A 27,606-nucleotide genomic window follows, 5' to 3' on the forward strand; every position below is an offset into this window, starting at 1 on the left:
AACCTTAGCCAATCAGTGAATTGTGTAGGGAAAAAAAGCTTAGAATAAATGGTTTGAAGATTAAAAATGTCAAAACTGCATTTTTTTTTTGTGTATTTGTGAATAACACGTCTGTGAAATATTGATAATTGTTTTATTATCACAACCATAATCAGTTTTAACGATTTGCTGTTTTTTTAAGATTTGGTTCGACTTAAATGAATTTAAATAATGGATAACGGGTTCATTTTAAATGTGCAGAGAGAAGTACATGACAAATCCTTTGGGTATTTTTGCAAAAAGCTGAAATATCCATAAGGTTAGTCATAGCAGTCAAGCAGGGAATGCTCATCAGATAAAAATATGCAACAAGCCCTAATTGGTCCGTTTTCTGAATAACTGTTCATTAATAGGCAGTTTCTGTAATATTTTAAAGTTTAAGTATCAAAAATTGCAAAAACAAACGCTCTTGTTTAGCTGCTCTTATTTTGTAGGTCCCTGAGGACCGACTTCCGCCGCGCTCGCGGCGCAGACGTGCCGCTTTCCGGCGGAGCGTCGCCCTGAGCGCATTCCAGCTGACAGAGCGTGTCCGTCGCGTCGGACAGGCCGCGCATTCTTCGGCCGCTCCTGGTTCAGGGTGAACTGCGAGTGACGGAGGCCGTTCAGACTGCTGTCCCGGAGCGGGGCGGTTCGGGTGCGGGCCGTTACCCCGCAGGTGGACCGGACTGAGGACTCGCTGCCAAATGGACCGCGAGAGGCAGCCGGTCACCGCCGTGTTCGGGGAGTCCAAAACTCTGACTAGAGGTAAAGGAGACTGATGAGACGACAATGAAAAGAAGTCAATTTAATTGATTTGCTGTCTAACTTTTTTCAAAAAGTTTATTTCTGAGTCAGAACTTTGATTTATCAGCAAATTTCTGGAATAAATCACAGCAGGTTGACAGATAATTGTCAGTTATTATTCATGGGCGAATCGTGAGTGGTCATCTGTCAACAGTTTGACCTCCCTGCTCCTGCCCATGGCGGGCTGCTGGCACTGGTGCCACCGCACCTGCGTGTGCTTCCTGTCGGAGGAGGAGAAGAGGAGCATCGCTATAGACCAGGAGATCAAGAGGAAGCTGAAGCAGCAGAAGCAGAAGGAGAAGAGGGAGATCAAAATCCTGCTTCTAGGTCAGTAACCCCACAGAGATAAATCTAAGCATTATGGGATGCATCCAGGTGAAAACTGTGTCAGGTATGTAGGTGTCATCGTGTGGGAATGTGAGGAATGGGACAGAGTGGTATCGGCCTCACCTGGAAACTGGGCTGGACCCACTTAGAAACCTGCGGGTCCACTAACAGCTGGTTTAACCGCTGACAGAACCAAAGCTGGAACCATCTGGAGAAGGGTGTCGAACTCAGTCGCACGGATCCAAAACAGACCTTAGGTCGGGGCCGAACGGGATGAATGTTAAACACTAAAACGACATTTTTTAAACTTTAAAACGGTAACTTTTTAACATAATTATGAACTAAATATATAGTTATTACCCGTGATAACGCTAGTGTGAATGCTGGAAGCTGAATTTGGCCGCTGAAGATGCTAGGGCTGATAGCTGAAGATGCTAAAGTTGATAGCTGAAAACGCTGAAGCTGATAGCCAGCTAAAATATTAGCTAAATGCTAAATTGGCCTAAAAAAAAAAAAAAAAAACTAGGTTAGCCTAACCAGCTAGTATGATGCTAAGCTAAGATAAAAGCCTAATAAACTGAAAAAACCTAAATTAGCCAAAGCAACTAACGTGTAAATATTAGCAAAACAGCCTAAAACATTTAAAATCCTAGATTGGCTAAAACAGCTAGCATGTAGCTCAAATATTAGCTAAACTCCAAAACTTCTTCAACATCTAAAAAAGCCTAAATTAGCCAAAATAACAAGCATGTAGCTGAAAGATTAGCTAAACTCCAAAACAGCTGTAAAAAACGTAACTTTTTAACATAGTTATGAATAATAAAAAGGCAGGAATATTATTCCAGAATAAATCAACTTAAATCTTGAATAACTTTCAATATTTTACTCTCCATAAAAATATATTTTGTTCAAAATTATACAAGTTAGAAATGAGCGCATGATAGACCATTAATAACAATAAAATAAAATGATCTGGAGGGCCGGATCCGGCCCCCGGGCCTTGACTTTGACGCGTGAGCTGGAGGTATCAGGACATCTTTCAAAGTGGTCTCCGTTCATTTCCAATCAGTCCCTGTGAGTTTCCGGAGAGTTTCAGTCTGAATAGACTCCAAGCTCATAGTGGAACAGTCGGACCAAAACATCTACTGTAGCCACGTAATATGGGATGTAAACAGAGAAGTGGAGCAATGATGAGACTCATTCAAATGTGGAAGGATGAATGCAGACTAATGAATACATCTTTTAACGGGACACATTTCTTCTTTTTTCAACAATCTATACATCTTAAACACTTATCAGCGTCCCTTCTTAGCCATCGTCTCCTCAATAACCATCTTGCAATACCAATAAAAGTGTTGAACCGGACGTTGATCCAGACTTTCAAAATTGATGAAAGAACTAAAAGGTTTGAATAACTGAACTTTCTCAAAAAGGATTACAAAGCCTAGGACTTCCATTTTTCTTTCTCTCATTGCTTTGCCCCGCCCCCATAATTCCTGGCCAATGACTGAAGAGATCTTTAGTCATGTGGTTTTGTTTACAGGCTTTAGTTCGATACAGAAATGTCAGGTAGATGATGCAAAGTCTGAAGACAACGTTAATCATGATAAAGTCGTTTTCATCCAGAATAAAAAAAAAAGTTGTTTTCTTGGACGTATTTCTGCAGTTAACCATGATTTTTATTGGAATAAAGTCATAGTTTTATTTGAAAACAGTTCAGATAAAACACACAAAGTACACTCATCTAACAATATCAATGACAGAAAAAAGACCTGCGACAAACATTCTGTGAAACTGATTCCTACAAGCAGATTTATGGTTGAGATTTGTTGCCGGTAAATTGTTTCACGAAGGCCGGAGCAGAGCCATGTTTAACATTGCATCAGCTCTTTTTTTTTTCCACAACACACACGGAAAAACCCTCAGAGGGCCGATTGTTGCACTTCGGAAAGTTAGAGTGTATTCTTGTTTCATTTAGAGTTTCAACTGCCCATGAAATCAGAAACTTGAAGTCTTTGATCTCTTCTTGGTTTACCTGTAAGACCGTCTCTGGAGGTGAGAACTGCAGGAACATCACAGACATTCCTGAGCTGTCATGTCATCTTCCTGTAATACATCTGTCAATCACATGGAAGGACTCAATTCCAACAATTATGCTATTAAAATAAAGATTTAGTAGACTTTCATTTTTAGAAACTACAAAGATTTTCCTTACAGTCATTTCTAAAATGTACAGAGAGACAAAATTAAATATGAAAGGATTCTAGCAGGACAACAAACTTAAACATAATTATTTTAAGCTTCAAATGTTCCAATTTTTAGGTTTAAAACTCAAAATTTCAATTTCAAATCTTATTTTTCAGTGTCAACTTGCTTTTCGTTTTCAAATCTTTTTCCACCCGTCTTGGAACAACTTGATAGTACAGACTAAACAACCATTTTCTGACTAATTATCACAGTTCTCAGAGTCAGTGAACGCACCGGGACTGAAGTCACCACCCTCATGGATTTTGATTGGTCCTTCGTTTTAGCCACGCCCCAATGCGCCACAACGGGGCCAAAAAGTTTTGAAGCAGAAATTTTCAGATTCGAAAATGAAAAAAAAAAAAAAAGATTTGAAACAGAAAAAAATGTTTTTAAACTGAAATTTTGAGTTTTGGGACCTAAAAAAAAAAACATTTGAAGCTGAAAACAATTAAGCTTAGATTAGAATAGTAAAACGTTTTTGACCAAACATCAATATTTTTTCTATTTTTTTTTTTATTTGAGTTTCAAATAATATTGGCCTCAATTGAGCTCCATACAATAAGGCTTTGATCAGTGTGGATACAACAAAAAAGTTAAAGAGCCACTCGGATTAAAACTGTATTTTTGGTGTTTTAACATGTTTTTGTAGCATTTTTCTGATGATGGAGGTCAAATATGAAGAAAATTAAGTGTACAGTTGGATTTCTGAGTATTTCTCCATTCAAGTCATTGTAGAGGTGTAACAATTCATCTTAACAACGATTAGATTCATATCATAATTAGTGATTATCGATGCGGTTCAGAGTCAATATTGGTTCATTTTGGATCAATTTCTCTGACCTAAAATGGATCATTACAGTCGACAAAATGGAGTCACTAAACGGCGTCTTGCCCAGGGCCCTCACAAAGCTACGAACAGCTCTGGTTACACCCCAAAATCCTTGTAAATCAGGAGCAGATGTTTGAAAAAGATTGTATTTGTGATGTTTAAAATGGGCGGGGCCACAAGCTTCCTGCTCCGCCCCATTGTGATGCATCCAGACAAACAGATCCATGAAAGTCTTTGTTTTTCTCGTCTGAGCTGGAATCTGGATCAGAACTGTACGCCTGGATATGATGATGGGAAGTGGGGGCGGGCTTGCTCCACGCCAACAGTCACAACACAGAAGCAAATTTTTAATGAACTCCTGCTGCTTTTCAGGAACTTTGTCCTAGAAAATGACAGATTTTTATATTTTGGCTAAGAAAACAACAATCATAATTAAAAACGCTTTAAAAATAAATCAAAAGATGATCGGAGTGAGGCTTGAAATCAGCTGATGACTCAATTTCTGAGGAGTGATTTGATGGAAAATCAATCCTCAGTTTGAGGTTTACATTCAGAAATGTTCACACAGTTACATATACACAGAATAAATGTAAAAAGTCATGAAGTACAAAGAAAACTTTTACATTTCAGGTGTGCTTTCTCACCTGGTTGTTTAGTCCTGCCCCATAAAATCACTCTTTTAGAGTATAACCTTTTTACTTTTACGTGTATATATTTCTTTGTTAACACATCATCAAATTATATGTTTGAATTCAAAATATTCAAAAAAAAAAATCAGTTTAATTTGTCAAAATACATAACTTTTTATTAGAAATAGTTTTGCTTTTGGCTCCTCCCATCAGGGGGCTCCACAGAAAATGAATTCATGATTTTAAAAAGAATTAGACTTTGGCGGATTTCCGATCTGACCCAGTTCAATTACTTGGTGTTTGGACAGAAAAACAAAACAGAAAAGAAAAGTGCCCATTTGTGGTTGTGCTAGCTAACAACTCCTGGTTGCTTCTGAGGAGATTTGATATGGAGTGAGCGGGTCCAGCTCCAAGAAGATTCAGAAATCAGGCAGGTGATCATTTCGTAGAATAAACTCGGTTAAATTTGAATTGTGTTTTGCTTATTTATCCAGAACAGATTTCAAACCAATTTAATCTCAGGGCTTTGAAACATTTAAATTAAACTTTAAGTAATTATTTTTTATTATTTTTTTTAGTTTTTAATTTTCCATTAGTGAATAGCAGCAGGTTGACGTGTCCACCGTGTCTCTAATGTCCTGCTTTAACCCTTTAACTACCCATCAAGACAAAATCAGTTAAAAAATGTTTTTTGCATAGATCTGCAACCTTCAAGAGGCCAATTATTACAGACCACAACAAGTAGGAGCCACAAAATCTAACGTCACCTTTTACTATAATGATTAAGATAATTAAACAAATGTTTTTTTTTTTTTTGCAGAAATAAATCATGAACTCAAAGATAAGATGGCCTTTTTTTCCCAAAATACAAATTTTTGCTCACAAAATACAATTTTTTTTCCCACAAAACACTATTTTTTTCTACAAAATACAAATTTATGCCCACAAAACACTCATTTGTGGATAAAAAAATACAACTTTGTGCTTAGAAAATACCAATTTGTGCCCACAAAATACAAATTTTTGCTCACAAAATACAATTTTTTTTCCCACAAAACACTATTTTTTTCTACAAAATACAAATTTATGCCCACAAAACACTCATTTGTGGATAAAAAAATACAACTTTGTGCTTAGAAAATACCAATTTGTGCCCACAAAATACAAATTTTTGCTCACAAAATACAATTTTTTTTCCCACAAAACACTATTTTTTTCTACAAAATACAAATTTATGCCCACAAAACACTCATTTGTGGATAAAAAAATACAACTTTGTGCTTAGAAAATACCAATTTGTGCCCACAAAATACAAATTTTTGCTCACAAAATACAATTTTTTTTCCCACAAAACACTATTTTTTTCTACAAAATACAAATTTATGCCCACAAAACACTCATTTGTGGATAAAAAAATACAACTTTGTGCTTAGAAAATACCAATTTGTGCCCACAAAATACAAATTTTTGCTCACAAAATACAATTTTTTTTCCCACAAAACACTATTTTTTTCTACAAAATACAAATTTATGTACACAAAACACTCATTTGTTGATAAAAAAAAACAATTTGTGCCCAAAATGCCATCTTCTGCCCACAATACAGTCATTTGTGCCACAAAATGCTATTTTTTGCCCATAAAATACAAATTTACTCATACAACACATTTAATTTGTGCCCAGAAAATAATAATCTGTGCCCTAAAAAAAAAAAAATGGGTCCCCACAAAATATGACAATACTTTCAACCTCTGACAGAGGTTTATATGACGTCCTTTTAAAATAAAAGACACCTAGTGTCACATAAAGTAGTCTCAGTGCAGCAAATGTAGTGGTAGGTAGTGTGATGTCAGCAGTGATCAATTGCTAATTAGTCGACTATTAAAATCGTCATTTGTGGCGGTCCTACTCACAATCAATGTTTTGAAAAGTACTTTTCTAAAAGTGTTCTAGCATTTGGTTGAGCAGGCAGTTACCTTTCACCTCAATAGTTCATCCCGAGTCGTTTCATAAAAAAACTTCCTGGTTTGGAATATCCGAAGCGCCGTCAAACCTGGCAACACGTGTATTTAACGAGCGTCTGACGACCTGTCTGCTGTGAAGTAGCAAAACAGATGGTCCCAGAGAAGGATTATGGGAAATCCTGAATATCATAAAGACTGGCCAAACACCGAACCACAGTTATTGCCTGGTCTCATTATCACAGCAGGAAATGACAACAAGCTAATATTTGTGTACGTAAACATGACACACATCAGCTCTGGATAAAGGCTATGGAGGACGTGAACATAGTTTTTCTGAAACAACAGTTTTAGATCCTCCTAGTGAGTTTAACTGGAGATGTGGGGCTTTGTGTAAACTTGCTTTTACTCCTGGTTTTGTTTTCTTTTCATGCACATTTGGGGGTTTTAATATACATTTATCTGAATATGTCCATTTGTTTTTTATTACATTTTTTCTGTGTTTTGGAACCAGAAATCATGCATGAGCAGTGATTGGTCCGAGTTGGTCTGAGTTAACGTTTCTATAGCAATCTCTCTGGCCAATCAGGAGTGAGCTTGCAGGAAGGCCACACCCCTTCCATGTAAAAGATCTGCCAATCTGTCATTAGACCACCTACTTTATGAAGGGAACTGACTGGTCAGTTTGCAACTTGAATACGATGCACTACAAAAAGTAAATAAATAATAATGAGGGTTATCAAGATGTTTAAAAATAGTATATATTACCACATATAGTAAATGATTTAATGTCACAAAAGCAGGTTATGTGTTTTGCAGACATTAGAGAGACAAGAGAATGATGGATTGTATCAGAATGGTAAAAGTAAAAATGGATTTTCCTAAGAACTGTTTTGCTACACGTTTAACCTGTTGCTTTCACACTGAATAAGTAGGGAGAGTCTTCTTTTTCTTTTTCTACTGTTTACTAGCACATGTTCTATAGTTACTAGAGGCTAAGTGCAAAATGTCAAAGCGATGGAAATCTCGCGATAATGGCACAAAATGGAAACGTTTGTTAGTGTTCTTGCAATGGCACAAATGGATTACTGTCATCCCAGGATAGTGGTCTTGAGTTGTGTCCGAATTATATAGTGTGGGACTATAAAGTGCCCTGGATTTTAAAGGTCACTACTTTTCTTTCGTGTTTCTAAGCACCAGATGTGACGTCACTGATTTCACGAAGTGTAAATCGAATAAATACAAACATTTCAAATCGTTTATTTATGACTCTACTCCTCTGATGGTGAAAATGTGGATGGTTTATTCAAATATTACATTCAAACACGTTTTTATTTAATCCAAATCCATATGTAACTACCAAATCCAAGTCCCTACGGGTCAAAGTTTGGCCTAGCTTAATTGGTAACGTGTGGGGACCTTCCCATATGAAGTGACCTAACCCCCCAGCCAATATGTCCAATACTTTCTCATTCCCAAGTCGTCACATTTTGACGTTTGGTTAAGGACCCCTCCAAGTAAAAAATTGACGTGTTGGGTCGTTTTTTGACGTGCTGGCTGTTTAAATTAAGGCTCTCCAACCTCCGGGCAGCAAGCCAGTACCCAAACCCAAACCTTAAACCACAATCGGATGCAGATCTGTACTGGACGCGGATCAGTTCTGGTACCGGTTGTGGACCAGGCTAGGGTTAGGGTATCGGGTCAGGGTACCGGGTTAGGGTACCGGCCCGTTTCTGGTACCGTGTCCGACAAAACGACTGGACCCCTGATTGAATTTGAACTGCCAGCATGTCAATAAATGACAAGTTTGAGACAGCCCAAAGTCAAAAAGTGGGGACTTTAACCAAACGTCAATATGTGAAGATTTTGGAATGAGAATGTGAAGTTATATATTTTAAAGAAATGTATAAAACAGAAATGTATTGGTATTGATCAATGTAGTGTGAAAGATTGGATCTCAGTTTCTTCTTTTACTCTGGTTATATATGTCTTTGATCTGAAAGAGGACCATCGTTCCATCACTTTGTCTCGTGTTATAGTTCTGCAATGTCAGAGTAACTGGATGAATCCTAGTTTTTCTCCTCTGTCTTTTGAATTCTAAAGAAGTACAAATGTTTGTTCACTCACTGGATTGAGCGACTGTCTGCCAATCAGTAGGTTTAAGTAAATGTGTCCTTGGCCGACACGTCTAACTTCTACATTACCCTCAAATGTAAGAAAACCAGCAAGTTTCAGAGGATAAAAGCCTCAGTGATGTGACAATAACAAACATTATATTTACAGAGCTCTTTCTAGTTTGCAAAAATGACTTTTATTCCAAACCACAGTTCCTGTTTTAAATGCACTTTAAGCAGTGCCTTGCTCAAGGACACACACCTGTGGACTACAAGGAATCAAACCGCTGAAAGACACACAGCAGTTGGTCAGAAAGCATTTTAGAAAATGTAGTAAATGCTGAGCAGTCTTTCTGTTATCGAGTGAGGAATAACCCCAAAACATCAACAGACCGGAAGTGAAGGACTTATTCTGGTGGATCCTTCACACTGTTGTGGTGTAAACAAAAATCTGCTGCAAGAGAAAGACAATGAAAAGCTGCGTTTAGAGTCTAAATAATTAACTAAAAGTGGCTCAACTTCAAGGGAAATAATATTAAAGAAAACAGAAGGATTGTTCACTTTCTCCTCTCAGGTTATAGAAGAGAGTGTGCTGTGGTCTGACTCTATGGATGGGAAACATTCAGGTGGGGGCATTCAGGTGGACATAACAGGTATAACTCGTTCGGCTCCATCTCAGCTGGAGCATCACACAAAAACCTGACAGCCATGGAACTCAACAAGAATATGTGAATCTGCATTCCATGGGTGTTACACCAGGTTGATGGTAGTAAAATCAAAGGGGGACACACCCAGTTCAGATGCTCTGCTGTAATTCGGACAAAGTCACCTTTCGTTCATTAGGTTGTGTTGATGGTTCCTGGTTTTCTTGCGTCTTCATTTTTCATCTGTGCTACTGCTGCTTTGTTAGCGTGTCTTTCTGGGCTGGGTCCTTTACCATTCCTGAGCACGCTTTCTCACTGGACGGCTTGGTTTCTCAACAGCAGGGGTGTCGAGCTTCAGGCCTCCAGGGCCAACATCTATCACATAGCTGCTGCTGATTACCTGGATCAGGTGTGTTTTGCCAATTACAAGCTACAAAGGTGGAAAATAAACAGGACTGCTACCCTCGAGGGCTGGACATAGACACGTGTTATCGACGGCTTGGGTCCCTAGTATTAACTGTATATGAGAATCACCCTCGGTGTTCCAAACAGGAAGTACCTGCTGGCTCCAAGAAGCCAAAATCCCACAGACTTCTATAGAGAAACAAACAGCCAATACTCAGTTGTTCTATTGGTCAGAAAAAAACCTTCTTGCTCTAATACTTTTTTCATTAAATGTTTTTTTTTATTATTATATTATTTCTGTAGTTCAAGTTATTTGAGTAATAAACCAGCCAATCAGATCTTCAATAAACATTTAAATAGTTTGATTCACAGATTTTGTGTTTCTCCCTTTTAAGTGGTAGGGGTGTGGCCTTCCAACAACTCCTAATTGACGAGAGTGGTTTCCATAGAAACGTTGACTCATACCCAATCACTGCTTACTGAGAATTTCTGGTTCCAACATGGCAGCGTCCATGATGCGGAAAAATGGCAACTGATTTTTTTAGATTTTAGATTTTATTTATTTGCACTTACACAAGATATTGCAAAAAACACGTACAAAAAATACATTAAAAAGTTGGTGCAGAAAGAGGCAAAAAACCCATGTGGGCTTATGTTAGCGTCTCTACCTAATAAAACTTTAAATTAACATAAAATACAATTATACAATTTTATACATTCACAATTACATACTTTACACATCTTATAAAATACATTAAAAACCTTTAGATTTTATAATACAATCAATTTATCAACAGGGATTGCCTTAAAATTAAAAAAAAAAAAAAAAAATTTGCTTTATGTTTTTTGGGGACCAAAAGTAAACCATACAGTCAATTAGAAGTGTGTATTGGTAAGACTCTGGCAATACGATACATATCGCAATATATCCCAAGACAGTACCAGACAATGATTCACAATTTTTTTAAACATGACTTAAGAATTATCTAAATTTTAATAAATTCTCACTAAAGTAAAATTGTAAAATACACATTATTTAATGATCAAAACCTTAATCCCTCCAATCGTATCTCATAAACAAGTTACTTTTACCTAAATACATTCTTAGTGCTTTTCTTTTGGGTAATTTAAGAAATATTTAAGTGGAAAACAAAAGCAAGACTGAACTACTTGTTTGCATTTGAATAATAATAAATATTGCCCTGGCAGTATTTTAAATCGATACAAGTATTGCCATTTAAAGTATCGCGATATTTCACTGACACCCCTATGGTCCTGGATATTCTGCTTCATTTGGCAGCTGTGGAAGCTAACATGGAGTTTGAACCAAACAAGTAAAGCCTGGTCTGTGTGTCAATGCTGACGGGTTAGTCAGGGAAGCATTGAGTGGACAAAAACAGAAGGAAGTGGTTATAGATACTCAGTTTGATGAAAAAAAAGAAGTCAATAGCATGAAAATAATGAATGAAGACATTTTTTTGAAAACTGTATCCCTGGGATAGTTTGACAGCTGAAGTATTCTTCTTCACGCCTTTTTTTCTTTTCATTTAGTTAGTAAAGCCTTGGTCTCGTTCACCTGTATTGGGGGTTGACCATTACGTTGCTGCCAGTTTCTGGATTGTCCTGGTCCATGGAAGGACATAGAAAGGAGTAACTGCATCTTAACATGAGCGTGGGCGTGTCTTGTAGCGACTTTGGGGCTCGCATGCCCACCTCAAAAAAGTGTAACATAAGATTGTGGGTGTAGTAAATGTATCACGACCTATTCATAAGTTGCACACACTTATGGCATAAAGATGAGAGTGTTTTACGATACCCATAAACTAGACTCTAGTGGTCAGTAAGGTTCAAGTACTGGCTCTTTACTGACCATGCAAATGCTCACAATTGGGTCAGCGTGTAGTAATTGAACGTCTGTAGGATGACCACACAAACTACAATCTGATTGTCTGATGTCCTCGTCTCTAACAGTCAGGCTGAAATGGAATGAGTGTGTAATTATCACATAAACAGATTTCTTCCACAGGATTTGTTGTGATTCAACAAATAAAAAATCAGTACGACAAGCATGTATCTCCACCACTTCAACCGTATTTACCCTTACCATTTGTATTAGTGTTTACTGCAACTTGTCACCCGCAGCATACCCATAGGAAAAAATGTACATGGACATTTTCACTCTACTGGTTCATTGAGCAGTCTATGACTTTGGTACAGATTTGCTTATTTTTCCGCCCACTGCCAGCCAGTATCCACCCATAAGTGCAGTTGTGACTGAGGGTTGATCGATGGTTTGGTCCATCTTGTCCTAAGAGTACGCGGTGAAAGTTTACCAAACCTAATGTTAGTGTTCACGTTTCGACGTATCTCATCAGGGGTCGCCACAGCACATCAGCTTTCACCCACCCGCCCACTGAGTTTGGTAGAGACTTTTATGCAAGATTCCGTACCTGACACAACCTTGTATTTTACCCGGGCTGGGGACGGGCACAGGGAGATTCAGACTCAGGCTCCACCTGTAACTACATATCAACTAAATTAACTAAAGGGGTTAAATATTCAGCATTCCCGACACATTCACGTTTACCATTTGGGTGTGCCCAACTTGTCATCTTTTGACGTGCTGAATGTTCGTAAAATCAAGGGTCCGCAACCCACTGGTCCTCACGACATGTCCAGTGTCCAGTACTGGTACCCCAACCTTAACCCAGTTCTGGTTTGTATCCGGTACCACATCTGGTACTAGTGTGGCAGTACTAGTGTACTGTACTGGTTCTGGTTCACGCCCCGGAAGTTGAAGACCCGTGATTTAAAGAGAACAGCCAGCCGGAGGTGTCCTTAACCAAACGTCAATATATGATGACTTGAGGAAGAGAATGTGTTGGTATTCCTCAGCCACTGGAATGCCAGTGGCTGTTTTTTTTTTGTGTAAAAACATAAAAGCACATTTCCTTCCAAATATTTGAATCCACGTGGACAATCTCTGGATTCATTTGTCAAAGACTCACCTTGATACCCAAAAGTATACAAGTTAGTATTATTTCAGAGCATTCAAAGCTACTTCCAAGGTCAGATTGATGGTTACATAAGTGATGCTTTCCGAAGGTTAATCTCCGTTTTTTCTTCTTGTAGGAACTGGAGAAAGTGGAAAAACCACCTTCATCCGACAGATGAGAATCATCCACGGGCGAGGCTTCTCAGAGGAAGAGAGAAAAGCGTTCGCCAAATGTATCTTCCAGAACATCTTCACTGCAATCAAGGCCATGACAGGAGCCATGACCATGCTGAAGATCCCCTACGGCAACTCTGAGAATGAGGTAAGCTGGCATCTCCCATGCAAAGGTCTCCGTCAGCAGAAAAACAGATATGCACCAAGTTCCACATGGATAAGCAGAGGTGTCAGCACAGGCCTGCAGCCAACATATCAGATTCATAGGATCACACCTGCATTAAAGATCTGTTGTTCAAAAGACACTAAGCGTATCACCATGTATGCTAACTCTTGAAGGCGTCACGTCTGTCCTTCAGATGTACGCCACGTGGTTGCAGGACGTGAACACAGCACAGATCACACGGCTGGAGTGGCGGTACGTCGACGCCATCCACCGCCTCTGGGGAGACACGGGGATCCAGATCTGTTACAGCCGCCGCTGCGAGTACCAGCTCCTGGACTCCACGGAGTAGTGAGTAGCTGTGTTTCACAGAGAGACAAAGGCGTGCCACACCCCGAGAGTTTGACGCAGCGGTATCAGGAAACGCTTTCAAAAGGTTGCATTTCAGAGAGAACAGGCCTCCAATGCAACCAAACACAGCAGAGGGCTTCTAATGGTTTCCACTCAGAACTGAGACTTTATCCTGTAAACTACAGTCGCTTAACTTCTTTTCACCGGGGTTCGTATGACAGCCGAGAGGCTGAGGATCACACCGAATATCTGTGGCCGAAGGGAGTTTCTGAAGTCACAATTAGTCAACTTTTAGTTTAAAACTCTCCAAAGATGATGGTCAAAGCGTCACAGTTTCTGTGCGATTCACCACAAATGTCACTTAAGGCAGGACTGCTCTCTGCTTGTTTTCCATGCCGCCTCACTTTGGTGGTTTCCTGGATCAGGGGGTTCTGGTTCTGGCTGAGTGAAAACCTTCTGCTTCAAGAAAGGCTTCCATTTGTAAACTTTTTTTTCGCCTCCCTTTTTCCACATTTGAGTTTTTTTACTTCCTGGTAAACTGTGACCCTACTTCCTGTGTCCCACTCCCTCGTTCCCATTGGCTGCTGGGAGCTGGATTAGGACTCCCCAAAAAGTTAAAACAGTTTGAGTGCTTTTTGAGTTTGGGTCAGGTCACTTTTATCAAACATTTACTGAATTTTTTGGTCTTTTTTAGTTTTTCAGATTTGAACGAGGAAAACTGTCTTGTAGTCTTTCCTCTGCTTAAAACATGAGCCTGATAGTCTAGCTTAAACTGCAAAATTATCGCCTCAATTGTTATTTTTCTGATTATGTGTGAATAAAGCAAATAAATAATAGCAAAATTAATAAATAAATAAATAGCAAATAAATAAAGCAAATATAGTTGTTAAAGCATTTTTGTCGTGAATTGGTGGTGGTGAAGGACTCAAATGTAAGAGATCAGGCTTGGTGGCATGAAATTAAAATATTTAATTAACTGAATCATGAGAAAAATACCCCATGGAGAAACTTGAACACGGGGAGGCTGACAAGAAAAACAGAACATGACAAAAGCCAAAGCATCATTTCTTGACAGTACCCCTCCCCAGAAGGACACATCACAGATGTCCAAAACACCCAACAAGAGGAGACCCTTACGTGCAAAACAAAACAAGTCCAGGAAAAAGGGCTCCTGAAGCCAGACGGATGAAACCTTATAAACACAATAATAATGCTTGTAAATGTGTTAATAAAGCTTGTTAAGGAATCTTATTATAAAGTGTTACCGAATTTGTTGATAAATAATTCAGAAGTTTTTATATTAATGACAGAATATTGGTATTTTTACCTAGTTAGCCATGTCAATAATGTGGCTCAATTAGCTTTTCTAATTTATATTTCAGTGCAGTTAATTAAAAATTGTATTTATTTATATCACATTTTGTTGTAATTAATTTTTATTGCAGATGTAAGTGAGGTTTATTACAAAATCTAATTCAAAATTGATTTAGATTCTATTCACATATACTTCAGATTTAATTTAGTTATAATATACATCAAATTCTGATGTAATCAACATTTAATTCAGATTTAAGTCAATACTTTTAGACCTATTTCAGATCTAATTCAGATTTATTTTAGATCAAATTCAAATCAGGAGAAAGTCAGATTTAAATTAAGTCTATTTTAGATCCAGATCACATTTGATATAGATTTAATTCCATCTAATTCTGAATAAATTAAGATCTAAATCAGATATAATTTAGATATATGTCCAGTCTATTTCACAAGTAATTCCCATTTTATATAATTTTTATTAAGATCTAATTTAGTTTTAATTTAGATATAATTGAGATCTATTTTAGACTTAATGCAATTCTGTTCTAAATCACATTGAAAACTATTTAATTAAGATCTAATTTAAATAGTTATGATCTTATTTTGCCTTTTAGTCAAAATATTTAAGTATTTATTTTAGACAAAACAGTAAAACCACTGAAACTTGATAAATAATGAAACTGCAAATAGTCATTTGCATAAGTTTATATTAAAAGAAATGTCTCAGTGTGTTAAAAAATGCAATAAACTAGAAGAATAAACATTTCATTTTTATTAGAAGGAGGAGTTTTTAAACAGTTTGGGTTTCCTCAGTTTTCAGGGAAATTAATCCCACATTTTATGTTGTTAAAAAAGTTCAGTTAAACTAAATCTTTGGGTTCTAAAGCAGCATTCTGACTGGACTTTGATTCCAGTTACAACCTAATCTGCAGACATTTGAACTGTTTGCTCAAGTGTTTTATTGTGTTTAAGCCTCATAGGTTTGTGTGGAGTTTAAACCATAGTTTTAATGTTTTAACAACAATCTTTAGATCTTCAAATTAACCGACGGTTTCACTTAAACCGGGACAGAATCCTGTAAACGTCCCAGTAGTTTGGTTGTGACCCTTCGAAAGGGCGAGCTCCTCCTGCTGCCTGTTCGGCTCCTGTTTACCCGGCAGCTCAGTCATCAGTTTGTGCTCGATAAGGAACGGGCAGTCCACATCAGTTTGTGTGAACAGCCATAAAGCTTTGCACACACTGATGTCCGCTCCCGTCTGCAGCCTTCATCACTTTTCTTTAAGCGGTGAATCACTTTCGTTTGTTTAATCGGGCTGAGGCTCGATGCAGAGTCAACACAGGCAGCAGGATTTAGCAGAGTGTCAGAAAGTGACTCTGTTGTGACATTTTGTCCTCTCCTTCCTCCTCCTCTCTCTCAGTTATATGAAAAATCTGGATCGCATCTCGATGGAAGACTACATCCCCACCGAGCAGGACGTGCTGCGCGTTCGCTTTCCCACCACGGGCATCCACGACTACGCCTTCAACATCAAGACCATCACACTCAGGTGGCCAACATTTCCAGCATCCAGACAGAAATAACTTCAACACAGACACAACTAAAAACGTTGCATTACCTGCAAAAATGCTTTTAGCTGAAAATAGTCGCTGAAGATGCTGAAGGGATTTGCTGAAAATTGTGACGCTATTCACTTTAATTGCTGAAGGGATTTGCTGAAAATGCAAAAGCTATTTTCAAAATGTTAGATTTGCTAAAAGACTGGAAATTTTGTTAAAGAACTATGAAAAATTTGTAGTAAAATTGCCTAAAAGTCACTAATAAATGCCAATTTTGCACAAATATTTAGTGTGTTGCCTAAATATGAGCTAAACTCCTAATTAGCCTCAAAACCTTAGCAGATGCCAAATTATCCAAAAAAGACTAGCTTGTTGCTCACATACTAGCTAAACTCCAACATAGCCCCAAATTCCCCAGTAAACTTAATTAGTCAAAAACATTAGCCAATTGCTAAGATAGAAGCTAAACTCTAAATTAGCCTATAAAAACCTCAGTAGATAACAAATTACCCAAAAACGTTAGCATGTTGCTAAAATATTGACTACATTCTAAATTAGCATAAAAAACTTCAGTAGATGCCAAAAAAGATGGCACATTGCTTAAATACTAGCTAAACTCCAAAACAGCCTAAAATTCCTCAGTAAACTAAATTAGTCAAAAATGTTAGCATGTTGCTAAAATATTAGCTAAACTCCAAACTTGCATAAAAAACTTCAGTAGATGCCATATTAGCCCCCAAAAAGCTAGCACATTGCTTAAATACTAGCTAAACTCCAAAAATAGCCTAAAATTCCTCAGTAAACTAAATTAGTCAAAAACTTTAGCCTGTTGCTAAAACAGAAGCTACTGTAAATTCAAATTAGCCTATAGATACCTCAGTAGATAACAAATTAGCCAAAAATGTTAGCATGTTGCTAAAATATTAGCTAAACTCCAAACTTGCATAAAAAACTTCAGTAAATGCCAATTTAGCCCCAAAAACTAACATTGATTAAATACTAGCAAAACTCCAAAATAGCCTAAAATTCCTCAATAAACTAAATTAGTCAAAAACGTTAGCCAATTGTTAAAATAGAAGCTAAACTCTAAATTAGCCTGAAAAACCCAGTAGATAAATAATAAGCCAAAAAAGTTAGCATGTTGCTAAAATATTAGGTAAACTCCAAATCTGTTTTAAATTACTTTAAACATTAAAACATAGCCCATGAATATATTTAAAGGCTCGTTGCTAATCCATTTAAAATGTTGTTATTCATTTCCTATGTATCACTAGGAGAATCACTATAGTGTGAATGTTTATAAGCATTCACGCAATTACAGTGAAAAAAAGGTTCTTTAAAGACCTGATTAGACTTCAGAGGATCAGAAATCGTTCTTTTCTAAAATCTAAATTGAAACTTTTTTTAGTCTAATTTAATTTGTGATCTTAGATTGAAAACTTGTTCCTGGTTTTACTCATGGAGTGACATTTGGAGCGAGTGGAGGAGGTGTTTTCTGCACTGTCACATCAGAAGGGCGACATGCTGTCAGTGTGACTTTTGACTCCTCTGCACTGCCTGCTGACTGAAATGCTTTCTTTTTTGAGTTTGTTTTTTGGGTGTTGAAGGGGACCAATAAGCTTCTGCAGAGTTTTTTCCTAATTTTTAGCACACAAAGTTTAAACAAAATGACAGATTTGTAAAAACACAGTTTTATAAATCAGATTTTTGACCATTTAAGTTGATGCTGGTTCTGAATTATCCCTCTAGGGGTCTACTGAGGAACTGCAACAATAAGAACTTCCAAGTTTGGGTCAAAGTTGGTAACTGAATGCTCGTGACTGATTACCTGGTTCAGGTGTGTCCAGCCAATGAGAACATACCAGAGCAGGGTATATTGGAGAACATGCAGGAAGGTGGCTCTGGAGGACCAGGGTTCCCTACCCCTGACTTAAGCTGTGATATTGTTTGGGGAATTTTGTGAAAGTTGCTCAAAGCAAAAGTTTTTTTGGATGGGTCTAGGGGTCTTTAAAGAAGGATTTCTCCCACTGTGATGTTCTCTTTTTTATTTCATATTTAAAAAAGATCGTTTACTGTCATTGTCACATGCTGCATCCACAACAGAAATCCCAGAAGTGTCCTTGCAGTTGCGTGTTCAGCAAAAGTTAAACATAGTAACACAATGTTATAGCATAATTTAAGGCAAGTTTAAGAGACAAAACAGAAAAATACTACTGAAAAAATGTGAGTCCACTTATTGCACAGCTAGTCCGTTTCAGCGTTTCAGTTTCTTAGTGTTCGTGTTCTGATTGGCCTGCACCGCCATCCTGAAGGTAACCGTTTAAACAGTGTCCTGGGTGGGATGTGTCCCTGATGTTGGCCCCTCTGGAAACTGTGGGACTATGTGGCAGGGTGGAAATGTTGGCGCTGGAACAAGGAAGGACTCCAAAAACAGTCTGTTCCTTGCAGTCCAGGCTCGCTGCAGGACAGAATAACAATTTTAGTTTCTAACAAAGTATCTTATTCAATCGTTTGTGTTGCTGATATTTCTAAACAGCTGTTGGCTGATCCTGAAATCCTTTAATAATTTAACTTTACATCAAATATGTTTCTAATTTTTAGTTTTTCTTTTTTTTTCTTTCGGAAGGTTGTTGGTCTCACAGGGATTTTATAGTCAAAGTTAGAGTAGAAATCCTATCCCCCATTCTCTGGTTAATGCTGATAATTACGTTTTTATGTCTTTATGTGTTGCTGTCATATCGTGTTATCGTGAATTTGCCTCTACAGATTAAAAAAACTCAGGCTGTATCCTAAATCAGTGCAAAATAAACGCTTCATTTCGATAAGGATAACTCCTCTAACTTCCTTTTCTCTCCCTCCAATCCCAAAAGGATCGTGGACGTGGGCGGTCAGAAGTCGGAGCGCCGGAAGTGGATCCACTGTTTTGAGGACGTCACCTCCCTCATCTTCCTGGCCTCCATGAGCGAATACGACCAGGTTCTGGAGGAGAGAGAAGGCATTGTAAGAGAGCTTTGTCCTGTGTCCCCCCACTGCTGCCGGGTTACAGCGCCCCGAGGGACAAGGAACAATAATAAGAGCAGTGTTTTACTTCTCTGTGTGAACAAGAGCAGTGCACTCTGGGAGTTCTGTAGGAGGACAGAGTGATTCAACATTGTTCACATGTCAGACTCTGATGGTGTTTTTAACGTGGAGGACATCGAAAAGAAAATGAAGCTTAAAATGGCATTTCTTTATTCAGATCACTATGAATCAGGAGCAGATGGAAAAATTCATATTTGTGACGAAGAAATATGTTTGAAACTCGGAACAACTGGGAGGGGAAGTACGGTCCCGCCCACAACTCTGAGACGAATTTGTAATAAGCTCCTTATATGTCATTAAAAATAACAGTTTTTTAGAGATTTTGTCTAACAATGGCATCATCATGATTAAAAAAACACTAGGAACGCTTTGAAAATAGATCAAAAGATGACCAGAGTGGGACTTTAAAATATAAAATTAGTGTAAAAAAGCAAATTTAGTTCTGGTTTAGAGACATTCTCGTGTTTTGCTTAGTTTTTATTAATACTGGAAAGCAGGACCCACTAAACCAGGAGTGTCAAACTCGATCACACAAGGCCCAAAACCCAGAACTCACAGTAGGTCGAACAGGATAAATATTTATTGAACACATACAAATATTACTTTTTTAACATAAATATGAATAAAAACGGACTTCTGGAATATTATTCCAGAATAAGTTAACTCAAACCTTAAATATATTTCAATATTTTACTCTTCATAATAATTCTGTATATTCTGACAAAATTATAGAAGTTAGAAATAAATTCAAAGAAAAAAAACCTCAATTATCTTTTATTTGTATGTTATTTTATATAAAAAAATTAAACTTATAAATATCCCAAAAGATTTTGTTCAGTATAAAATATATCCTGCAAACATTATTATACAAATATGAACAAAACAAACAAACTTTTTAGCAAAAACAAATTATTTTTTATTTATTTTTTTGCTCTTGAGTCGTTTTATCAACGCTGGACTCGTTTTTACCATTCAGGTTTGTTTCTGTTTGGTGTTTGAGGTCCTGTGTCTTTGTGTAACTTATCAGAGTGATTATTGTACATATTTTAATTTAGGGGTCAATAAAACATTTAAAACTAAACCAAATAACTTAAGATTACTCCAAAAATACTTGGAATTTTCCTAATTTTGTGCAAAAAACATTCCAAAATCTTCTATATATTCATAAACAAATGATATATTGTTTGTTTAGTAGTGAATCAAAACGTGATTTTCCGTGCAGCTTTAGGTCAAGATATTTTGGCCAAAAATGTAGAATCTGAAACGCCCACTTGGAAAGGAAATCGCCTATTCTGGCAGCTGACGCACTGAATGATGGGATATGTAGTTCATTTGTAGTGATGGTCACAGACACTTTGGACCTGCTGTCAGATCTGGCAGCACAAGGAATTGTGGGACGTTGTTTGCCTGTCTGGGCGGATTGGGGTTTAAGTATGGATTCTATTGATGTGTTTTGATGTTTGGCTGTTTTACTCGATTAGTTATTCTATTATTTACTCAGAGGGCCAGATGCGGCCCCCGGGCTGTGACTTTCAATTCAAATCAAAAAGTTTTAAAGAACCTTCGTCTTTAGGAACTTCCCTGATTTGTCCATTAAATTTGTTCAATATTTGCTCTCCCGAATCACCGTTTAGAAAAGAAATTTGAAAACTGTCTAACTTTAGACTCGTTACCATGGATGTGAGGATGAAGACGTTTGCATCAGTACCGATTCCTCCCCGTCTATGGAGAGTAAATAGACTCACTCGGATTTTTTTCTTGATTTGTAACCCGTATAATATGTTTTGTGCATAAATAAAGAAATTACAAAATAAAATAAAAAAATACAATGTACACATGCACATATTAAAACTACAACAGCTTGAAGCTAATTACACACCTGCGTTCTCCCTTCAGAGAGGATCAGACCAGAGCACAATATTCTTATTTTTAAAGGGATAAGTGTTTTAAAAACTTTTTTATATTAACTCTCGGGAATATCTTTTTAAGGAAGTGGGAAAATGTCAAGTTTTACTGGATATTATTCACAATCGAAGTTTAAAACGGCTGACAAGAAAACTATGGTGAACGAGCATTCTAGGAGTACTTGAACGCATCACTCACGGACGAATTTGTGAGACGTGAAAAGAGTCTCACGATAGATTCGTGCGTCACTCGTGTTGTGTGAGCATAAGAGGTGATTTGTGTGTTTTTAGAGTTTTGTGTGTAATTAGTTTCAATATGTTGTAATTTTAATTTGTGCATGTGTAAATTGTATTTTTATTATTTTATAATTTTTTATACTTATGCACAAAACGTATTATATGAGTTATAAATCAAGAATACGAACGCACACATCAGAGTGAGTCTATTTTCTCTCCATACATTCCAAACTCAGGATGGAGACAAACCTGAAACTCACGTTCCTCGAAGACTCAGGTGTCAAACTCCAGATCCTGAGGATCAGTGTCCTTCATGGTTTTAACCAACCTGCCATTGAAGTTCTTTTGGTTAAACACACCTGATCCAGGTAATCAGCTGGATCATTGAAAAACTATCAGGATGTCAGGAGTCTGATCCTCCTGACGTTTGGAGGTAAAAGTCCTACAAATCCATTTAATGTTCCTTAAACTTTAGAAATAAAATCAGAAATAAATTAAAGTTAACAAAAAATAGAGTCAAAATATATTGGAAGCTTTCATGTCCCAAAGGTAATTTCCTCCGTCCACCAGCAGGTCTCGCTCTTGTACAAGGTATCCTTCCCCTGCTCAGCCCACTCTGCTCTTCTCCAGGCATCCCTTCATTACTCCCAGACACTCGTGGGTCTGCTTCCACATTCATGAACCTACATGTTCCTCAGAGACTCACGATCTGTGTCTGTCCTCCTGCTTCCTCCATGTTCCTCAGAGACTCCAGTACCTGTGGCTGTCCTCCTGCTTCCTCCATGTTCCTCAGAGACTCCAGTACCTGTGTCTGTCCTCCTGCTTCCTCCATGTTCCTCAGAGACTCCAGTACCTGTGTCTGTCCTCCTGCTTCCTCCATGTTCCTCAGAGACTCCAGATCTATGTCTGTCCTCCTGCTTCCTCCATGTTCCTCAGAGACTCCAGTATGTGTCTGTCCTCCTGCTTCCTCCATGTTCCTCAGAGACTCCAGTATGTGTCTGTCCTCCTGCTTCCTCCTCAGCTGACCAGAACACCAAAATCTGTTCTGAAGTAAAACTCAAAGACCTCCTGGATGCCGAGAGTTTCCCTCCATCAAAGTTGATCTGTGTCTTCCTCAGAACCGCATGAGGGAGAGTCTGGCTCTGTTCTACACCACCATCCATTCTCCGTGGTTCAACAACACCTCCATCATCCTCTTTCTCAACAAGACCGACATTCTGGCCGACAAGATTCGCAGCTCGGACCTGAAGCAGTACTTCCCCAGCTTCGCAGGTCAGCTGATTCTCATCTCGGTGTCTACGTTTCATGGAGGAACCTTTTGAATACTTAGATGTATTTATCTGATAATATGGTGTGAGCTTTGAGTTCTGAATCCCAGGTGGATCTGGACTCAATCTGAGCTCTGTGAGTGAGAAGATCAGGAGAGGAGACGAAGGAGGACGAGTTTGTTTCAGTAGTTTTACCGTAGTGTGACGTCATCACTAGTCAGCCGCCATACCGATCTGGCTGAACACATATGGTTCCTCCACCAACCGGTGATCCAGATGTCGCCTGATTACGTCATAATTCCGCCTGACTGCCATCGTCTATATTCATGACCACACCAACGTATCTCCAAAAAAATCGGGCGTCGGCATGAAATCTTGAATATTTTGTGGACCAGGGCTGTAACGAGTATCCAGGTGCTCAGATACTCGTGATCTGTCCCCGGAAGTCCGAGTACGAATATTCGCGACGTCCAAGATCGCTGATTTGTGATCTTTATAAATGTTGTAGAGTGTAGTAAAATATTATCTGGGGACGATGTATTTTTTGCTCTGAAACGCAGAATAATGTCGGATTTTAAGTTTATGAACTAAAACAAAGCCAAATGCCCAGCGTGAGACACATCTTCGTGATGGTGAAGCTTCTGGTTTTCAAAGTAAAACTAGAGAGAGCTTTTTTCTGCTCATAAACTGAGACTGAAGTTCCGCAAACTGACATAACTTCTGAAAAAATGAATAAACTTTACCATTGGAGCTTTAGCTTCAGTGTTTACATTCTTTTGATTAACTTTTCAACAGTTGACGCAATTAACAAAACTCCAGCTTTTTCTGAAGAAACGCAGCCTCACGCTGCTGAAAGGATGTAATCAACGTGAATCAGCTGATTCTGCCGCAGAAAAAAATGACTTTTTTACACGGACTTAAAACGTAAAATGTTGAAGAACTTTAAGTATAGAGAACTACGGAGAACATTTTCAGGATTTGATGTTAAATTATCAGGGCCGGGAATCCATTAAAAAAAATTAACTTATTAATCGCAAACCTGGAAAAAATTAATCGTAATTAATCGTTATACATTTTTTTTTTAGTCTCAGTATTTGCCGACCACTTATTATCTGCAAATATTCACAATATATAATCACGAAGGAAACTCTACATTTAGAACATTTATTTTTTATTACTGCTGTCAATCGATTACAAAAAAATCTGATTAATCGCACTTTTTGTTGGGATTAATCACGATTAATCACAATGTTTTTACCAGGTAGAATGTATTTGTATAGTATGGGACCAGACCATGGATGAAATAGTCGCTTTTTGTGAAAAAGCAATCTAAAACACAAAAATAGCAAGAATAAAGTACTAAAAACCGATTGATTATTTATTTATTTTGTAAGTGAACGGTATAAGCGGGATAAAACCCGACAAATGTTTTAACGTACGCCGTGGAAGCCTGAACCGGAGAGTTAAAACGAAGGACCGTGTCTTCGATTCATTTGGGTTAATACATATTAACGCGTTGATTCTGTTTGATTAATCTCATGCGTTAATGTTCACACCACTATAAATCATCCAAAACAACAGTGACTTTATGTTCTTTGTTGTTTATATTACTGCTGAACTTAATCAGAAGGTTGCCACAAAAAATGTTAAAGTGACAAATGACATTTCTTTCTATTTAAATGTTTGTGTTTTTATGAGTTTTGTTTCTGGTCTCCTGTTCTAAATAAAGGTATAAATGGTGGTGATTTAATACAAATTATTTCAATTTTCGTACATCTAGGAAAAAGACGCACTAAGAAACATTTTATTAAAAAGTAAGAGTTGTGATTCGATTGGTGAATGGAATCGGATCGCCACCTTAGCAACGATCCACAGCCCTCAGTGGAGGTATTAGTGACCGCAGCACAAAGATTCAGCAGGTTCCGGTTTGACCACGCAGCCGTCTCTTCATGAACCTCAGAAAAAAACGGTTGAATTCCCCTAAAAACAGTTCTCATGGTTTGTAGACGAGGATTTGCATCAGTCCAGGTTTCTTCTCTTCCTGTTTGTTTGTTTTTCTGTGATGGAGACGCTGCAGCCTGTAGCTCGCCGGCTGCCCCCCCATCACCCTCTCCTCTGTTACCCATGGCAACTACGGACAGATACTTTGCTTCCTGTAAGCCCTTCCACCCCCCCCTGCAAGAATACCCCCAGGTAGACATGCATGAGCAGCAGGGGGGTGTTTGGTGACTGGAAGCCAACATTTGCAGATGCGTGCGCGGCCACTGTGCTCCTCCACTAACAGTAGCAGGAGGAAATAATGACCCACGCCAGGTCAAGCTCCTACATGTCAATTTAACCTTAATGGCGGCTCGGAGCGGCTTCTGGCTCCGCTAATGCGGCTGCTTTCCAGTCCGGAACCTTTCCTTTTTACCGCCGCCGTAACTGCATCTGAAGGCTGGCGCTGTTAGGGACGGCCGGGCCCTCACGCTGTTCTTAAAACCAGGACCTGAACTCAACTCAAAGAGGCCAAATGGAAAAATGGTCATTATGTGCCACCCATATACTGGAGAGTCAAAAGCAGTCGGTCTGTCTGATTTTATCTCCCTGCAAACAGGAACGCTGTGCTGCGAACTAAAGTTCATTTAAACTCATTTAGGTTTGGTTTGCAAATGAGATTTTATTAAAAGACAAACTAAATCAGTGGATCATGAGGGATTCAAAATAGAATCTGTATATTCCAGCAAGTTCTTAGTATAAAGCACAATAGTAAAAGGCACAAATAAAATATGTAATAAAACATTTATTTTGTTCCTTTTTTTTAAAGGAACTAAAAAAAGAATTTAAAATGTTTCTCCCAAACCTTCATCTGTCTCTGAATCTTCCACAAAAGAGTCAACCTTTTACAAACAAAGTGCAGAGAAACAGAACAGAAAAACTCTGTTATGATGCTTGAAAATGACACATTGATGTTTAAACAGAAACGTTTCAAGATCTCCTGACCAAGTAAGGGATTTTAGTCAGGAAAATATCTCAAAATAAATGAAAAAAAAAAAAAAAAAACACCGAAGCTGATGGCTGAAAACACTGAAGCTGAGAGCTGAAACGCAGAAACTGATAGCTGAAAACACTGAAGTTAATAGCTGAAATCACTGAAGCTGATAGTGAGCTAAAATATTAGCTAAATGCCAAATTAGCATAAAAAAACATTAGGTTAGCAAAACAGCTAGCATGTAGCTAGCTAAGCTAAACTCCAAAATAATCTAAAAAAAATCTCAGTAAATGCCAAAATAGTCCAAAAAGCTAGCAGAATGCCAATTTTTAAAACTTTAAAACTGTAACTTTTTAACATAATTATGATTAATAAAGAGGCAGGAATATTATTCCAGAATAAATCAACTTAAACCTTAAATAACTTTCAATATTTTACTCTCTATAAAAATATATTTTTGTCAAAATTCAACAAGTCAGAAATGAACACAAGATAACATCGGGCCATTAATAACAATAAGATAAAATAATCTGGAGGGCCGGATAGAATTACCCAGAGGGCCGGATCCGGCCCCGGTCCTTGAATTTCCAACAAAAAACGGTATATGTTTTGTGAGAGCTCTTCTAGATAAAGTCATTACTTCCTGCTCCAAAATCATTTCAAACTTTCACCACAGTACATCTGCATCAATTCCTTTTCCTTATCTGTGTTTATTTTAATAATTCACTTCCTTCTCCTCATCCTCCTACAGGCAGGAGCCAGGACCCACATGACGCCATGAAATTCATCCTCAAGATCTACGAGCAGCAGGCCCTCAACATGCAGAGCAGCGGCGACAGGAAGACCCTGTACCCGCACTTCACCTGCGCCACGGACACCAACAACATCCGGCGGGTCTTCAGCGACGTCAAGGACACGGTGCTGGTCCGAGCCCTCAGGGACTACGGAGTCATGTGACGGGAAGGCGGCGAAAGAAGAAAAAACCCGCTCCTTCCTCTTTTCCTCACTCATCGGGTTTGATTGAAAAAGCCGACGGAGATGGAGGTCCCTCTGAAGGGGAAGCGCGTCCGTGGGGAGCGTGGGAAAAACTGTAATCGAACTCCTGATCCTCCACCTTTTTTTGACTCTGTTCAGATGAAGAAGAACTCGGCTCGTGCGGCTGGTGAATCGATCCATAATTGAAGCAGAGACGCTCTGCGGCCGTTAGCCGAGTAATGACTTTTCCAGGTGAGATGCACCGAGCCGCCGCCCACTCAGAATTCCTTTTTACCTTTTTTTAAAAAGGGGCGGAGTTTCTCTATTCTTTTTCACAGTTCCATCAATGGATGAAGCACTCCTGATATAAAAAGTTTAGATTCTGGCTTGTTTGAGATCTAAAGCTGTAAATATTCAAAATAAGCTAAAAGTAAGAAGAAAAACTTGTAACTGCTAATATTTTACTGTAACTTTTTAACCGTTAACACGATCATTCCAGTAGATTCTGAAGGAGAAAAGCGGCTCGTCGAGCCGCTTTTCTCCTTCAGAATCTACTGGAATGATCATGCTAACAGTTGAAAAGTTACAGTGTGTTAACGATTTTGCGCCTCAGGTGTCAAAGGGTTAAGAAATCT

The 27,606-nt window shown here is 38.2% G+C and overlaps 1 protein-coding gene across 1 annotated transcript; it reads left to right on the forward strand.

Moving 5' to 3' along the window:
* The first annotated feature begins 503 nt into the window (after nt 1–503).
* LOC112150647 (guanine nucleotide-binding protein subunit alpha-11) lies at nt 504–27,476 on the forward strand. Its single transcript, XM_024279085.2, has 8 exons — nt 504–783; nt 977–1,149; nt 13,111–13,295; nt 13,507–13,661; nt 16,397–16,525; nt 19,406–19,535; nt 22,876–23,029; nt 26,748–27,476. The coding sequence occupies exons 2-8, from the start codon at nt 999–1,001 to the stop codon at nt 26,951–26,953; spliced, it is 1,110 nt and encodes a 369-aa protein (XP_024134853.1). The 5' UTR covers nt 504–783; nt 977–998; the 3' UTR covers nt 26,954–27,476.
* The last annotated feature ends 130 nt before the right edge of the window (nt 27,477–27,606 follow it).

Source organism: Oryzias melastigma, linkage group LG4 (genome assembly GCF_002922805.2).
Source record: "Oryzias melastigma strain HK-1 linkage group LG4, ASM292280v2, whole genome shotgun sequence".
NCBI lineage: Eukaryota > Metazoa > Chordata > Actinopteri > Beloniformes > Adrianichthyidae > Oryzias > Oryzias melastigma.

What these genes read in the sequence shown, in the direction of transcription:
- LOC112150647 (XM_024279085.2), top strand. Translation starts at nt 999, where the DNA reads ATGGCGGGCTGCTGGCACTGGTGCCACCGCACCTGCGTGTGCTTCCTG. An exon ending in ACGGCAACTCTGAGAATGAG is followed by an intron (nt 13,296 to 13,506) that starts GTAAGCTGGCAT and finishes TCTGTCCTTCAG; the next exon opens with ATGTACGCCACGTGGTTGCA. An exon ending in ATCAAGACCATCACACTCAG is followed by an intron (nt 16,526 to 19,405) that starts GTGGCCAACATT and finishes CAATCCCAAAAG; the next exon opens with GATCGTGGACGTGGGCGGTC.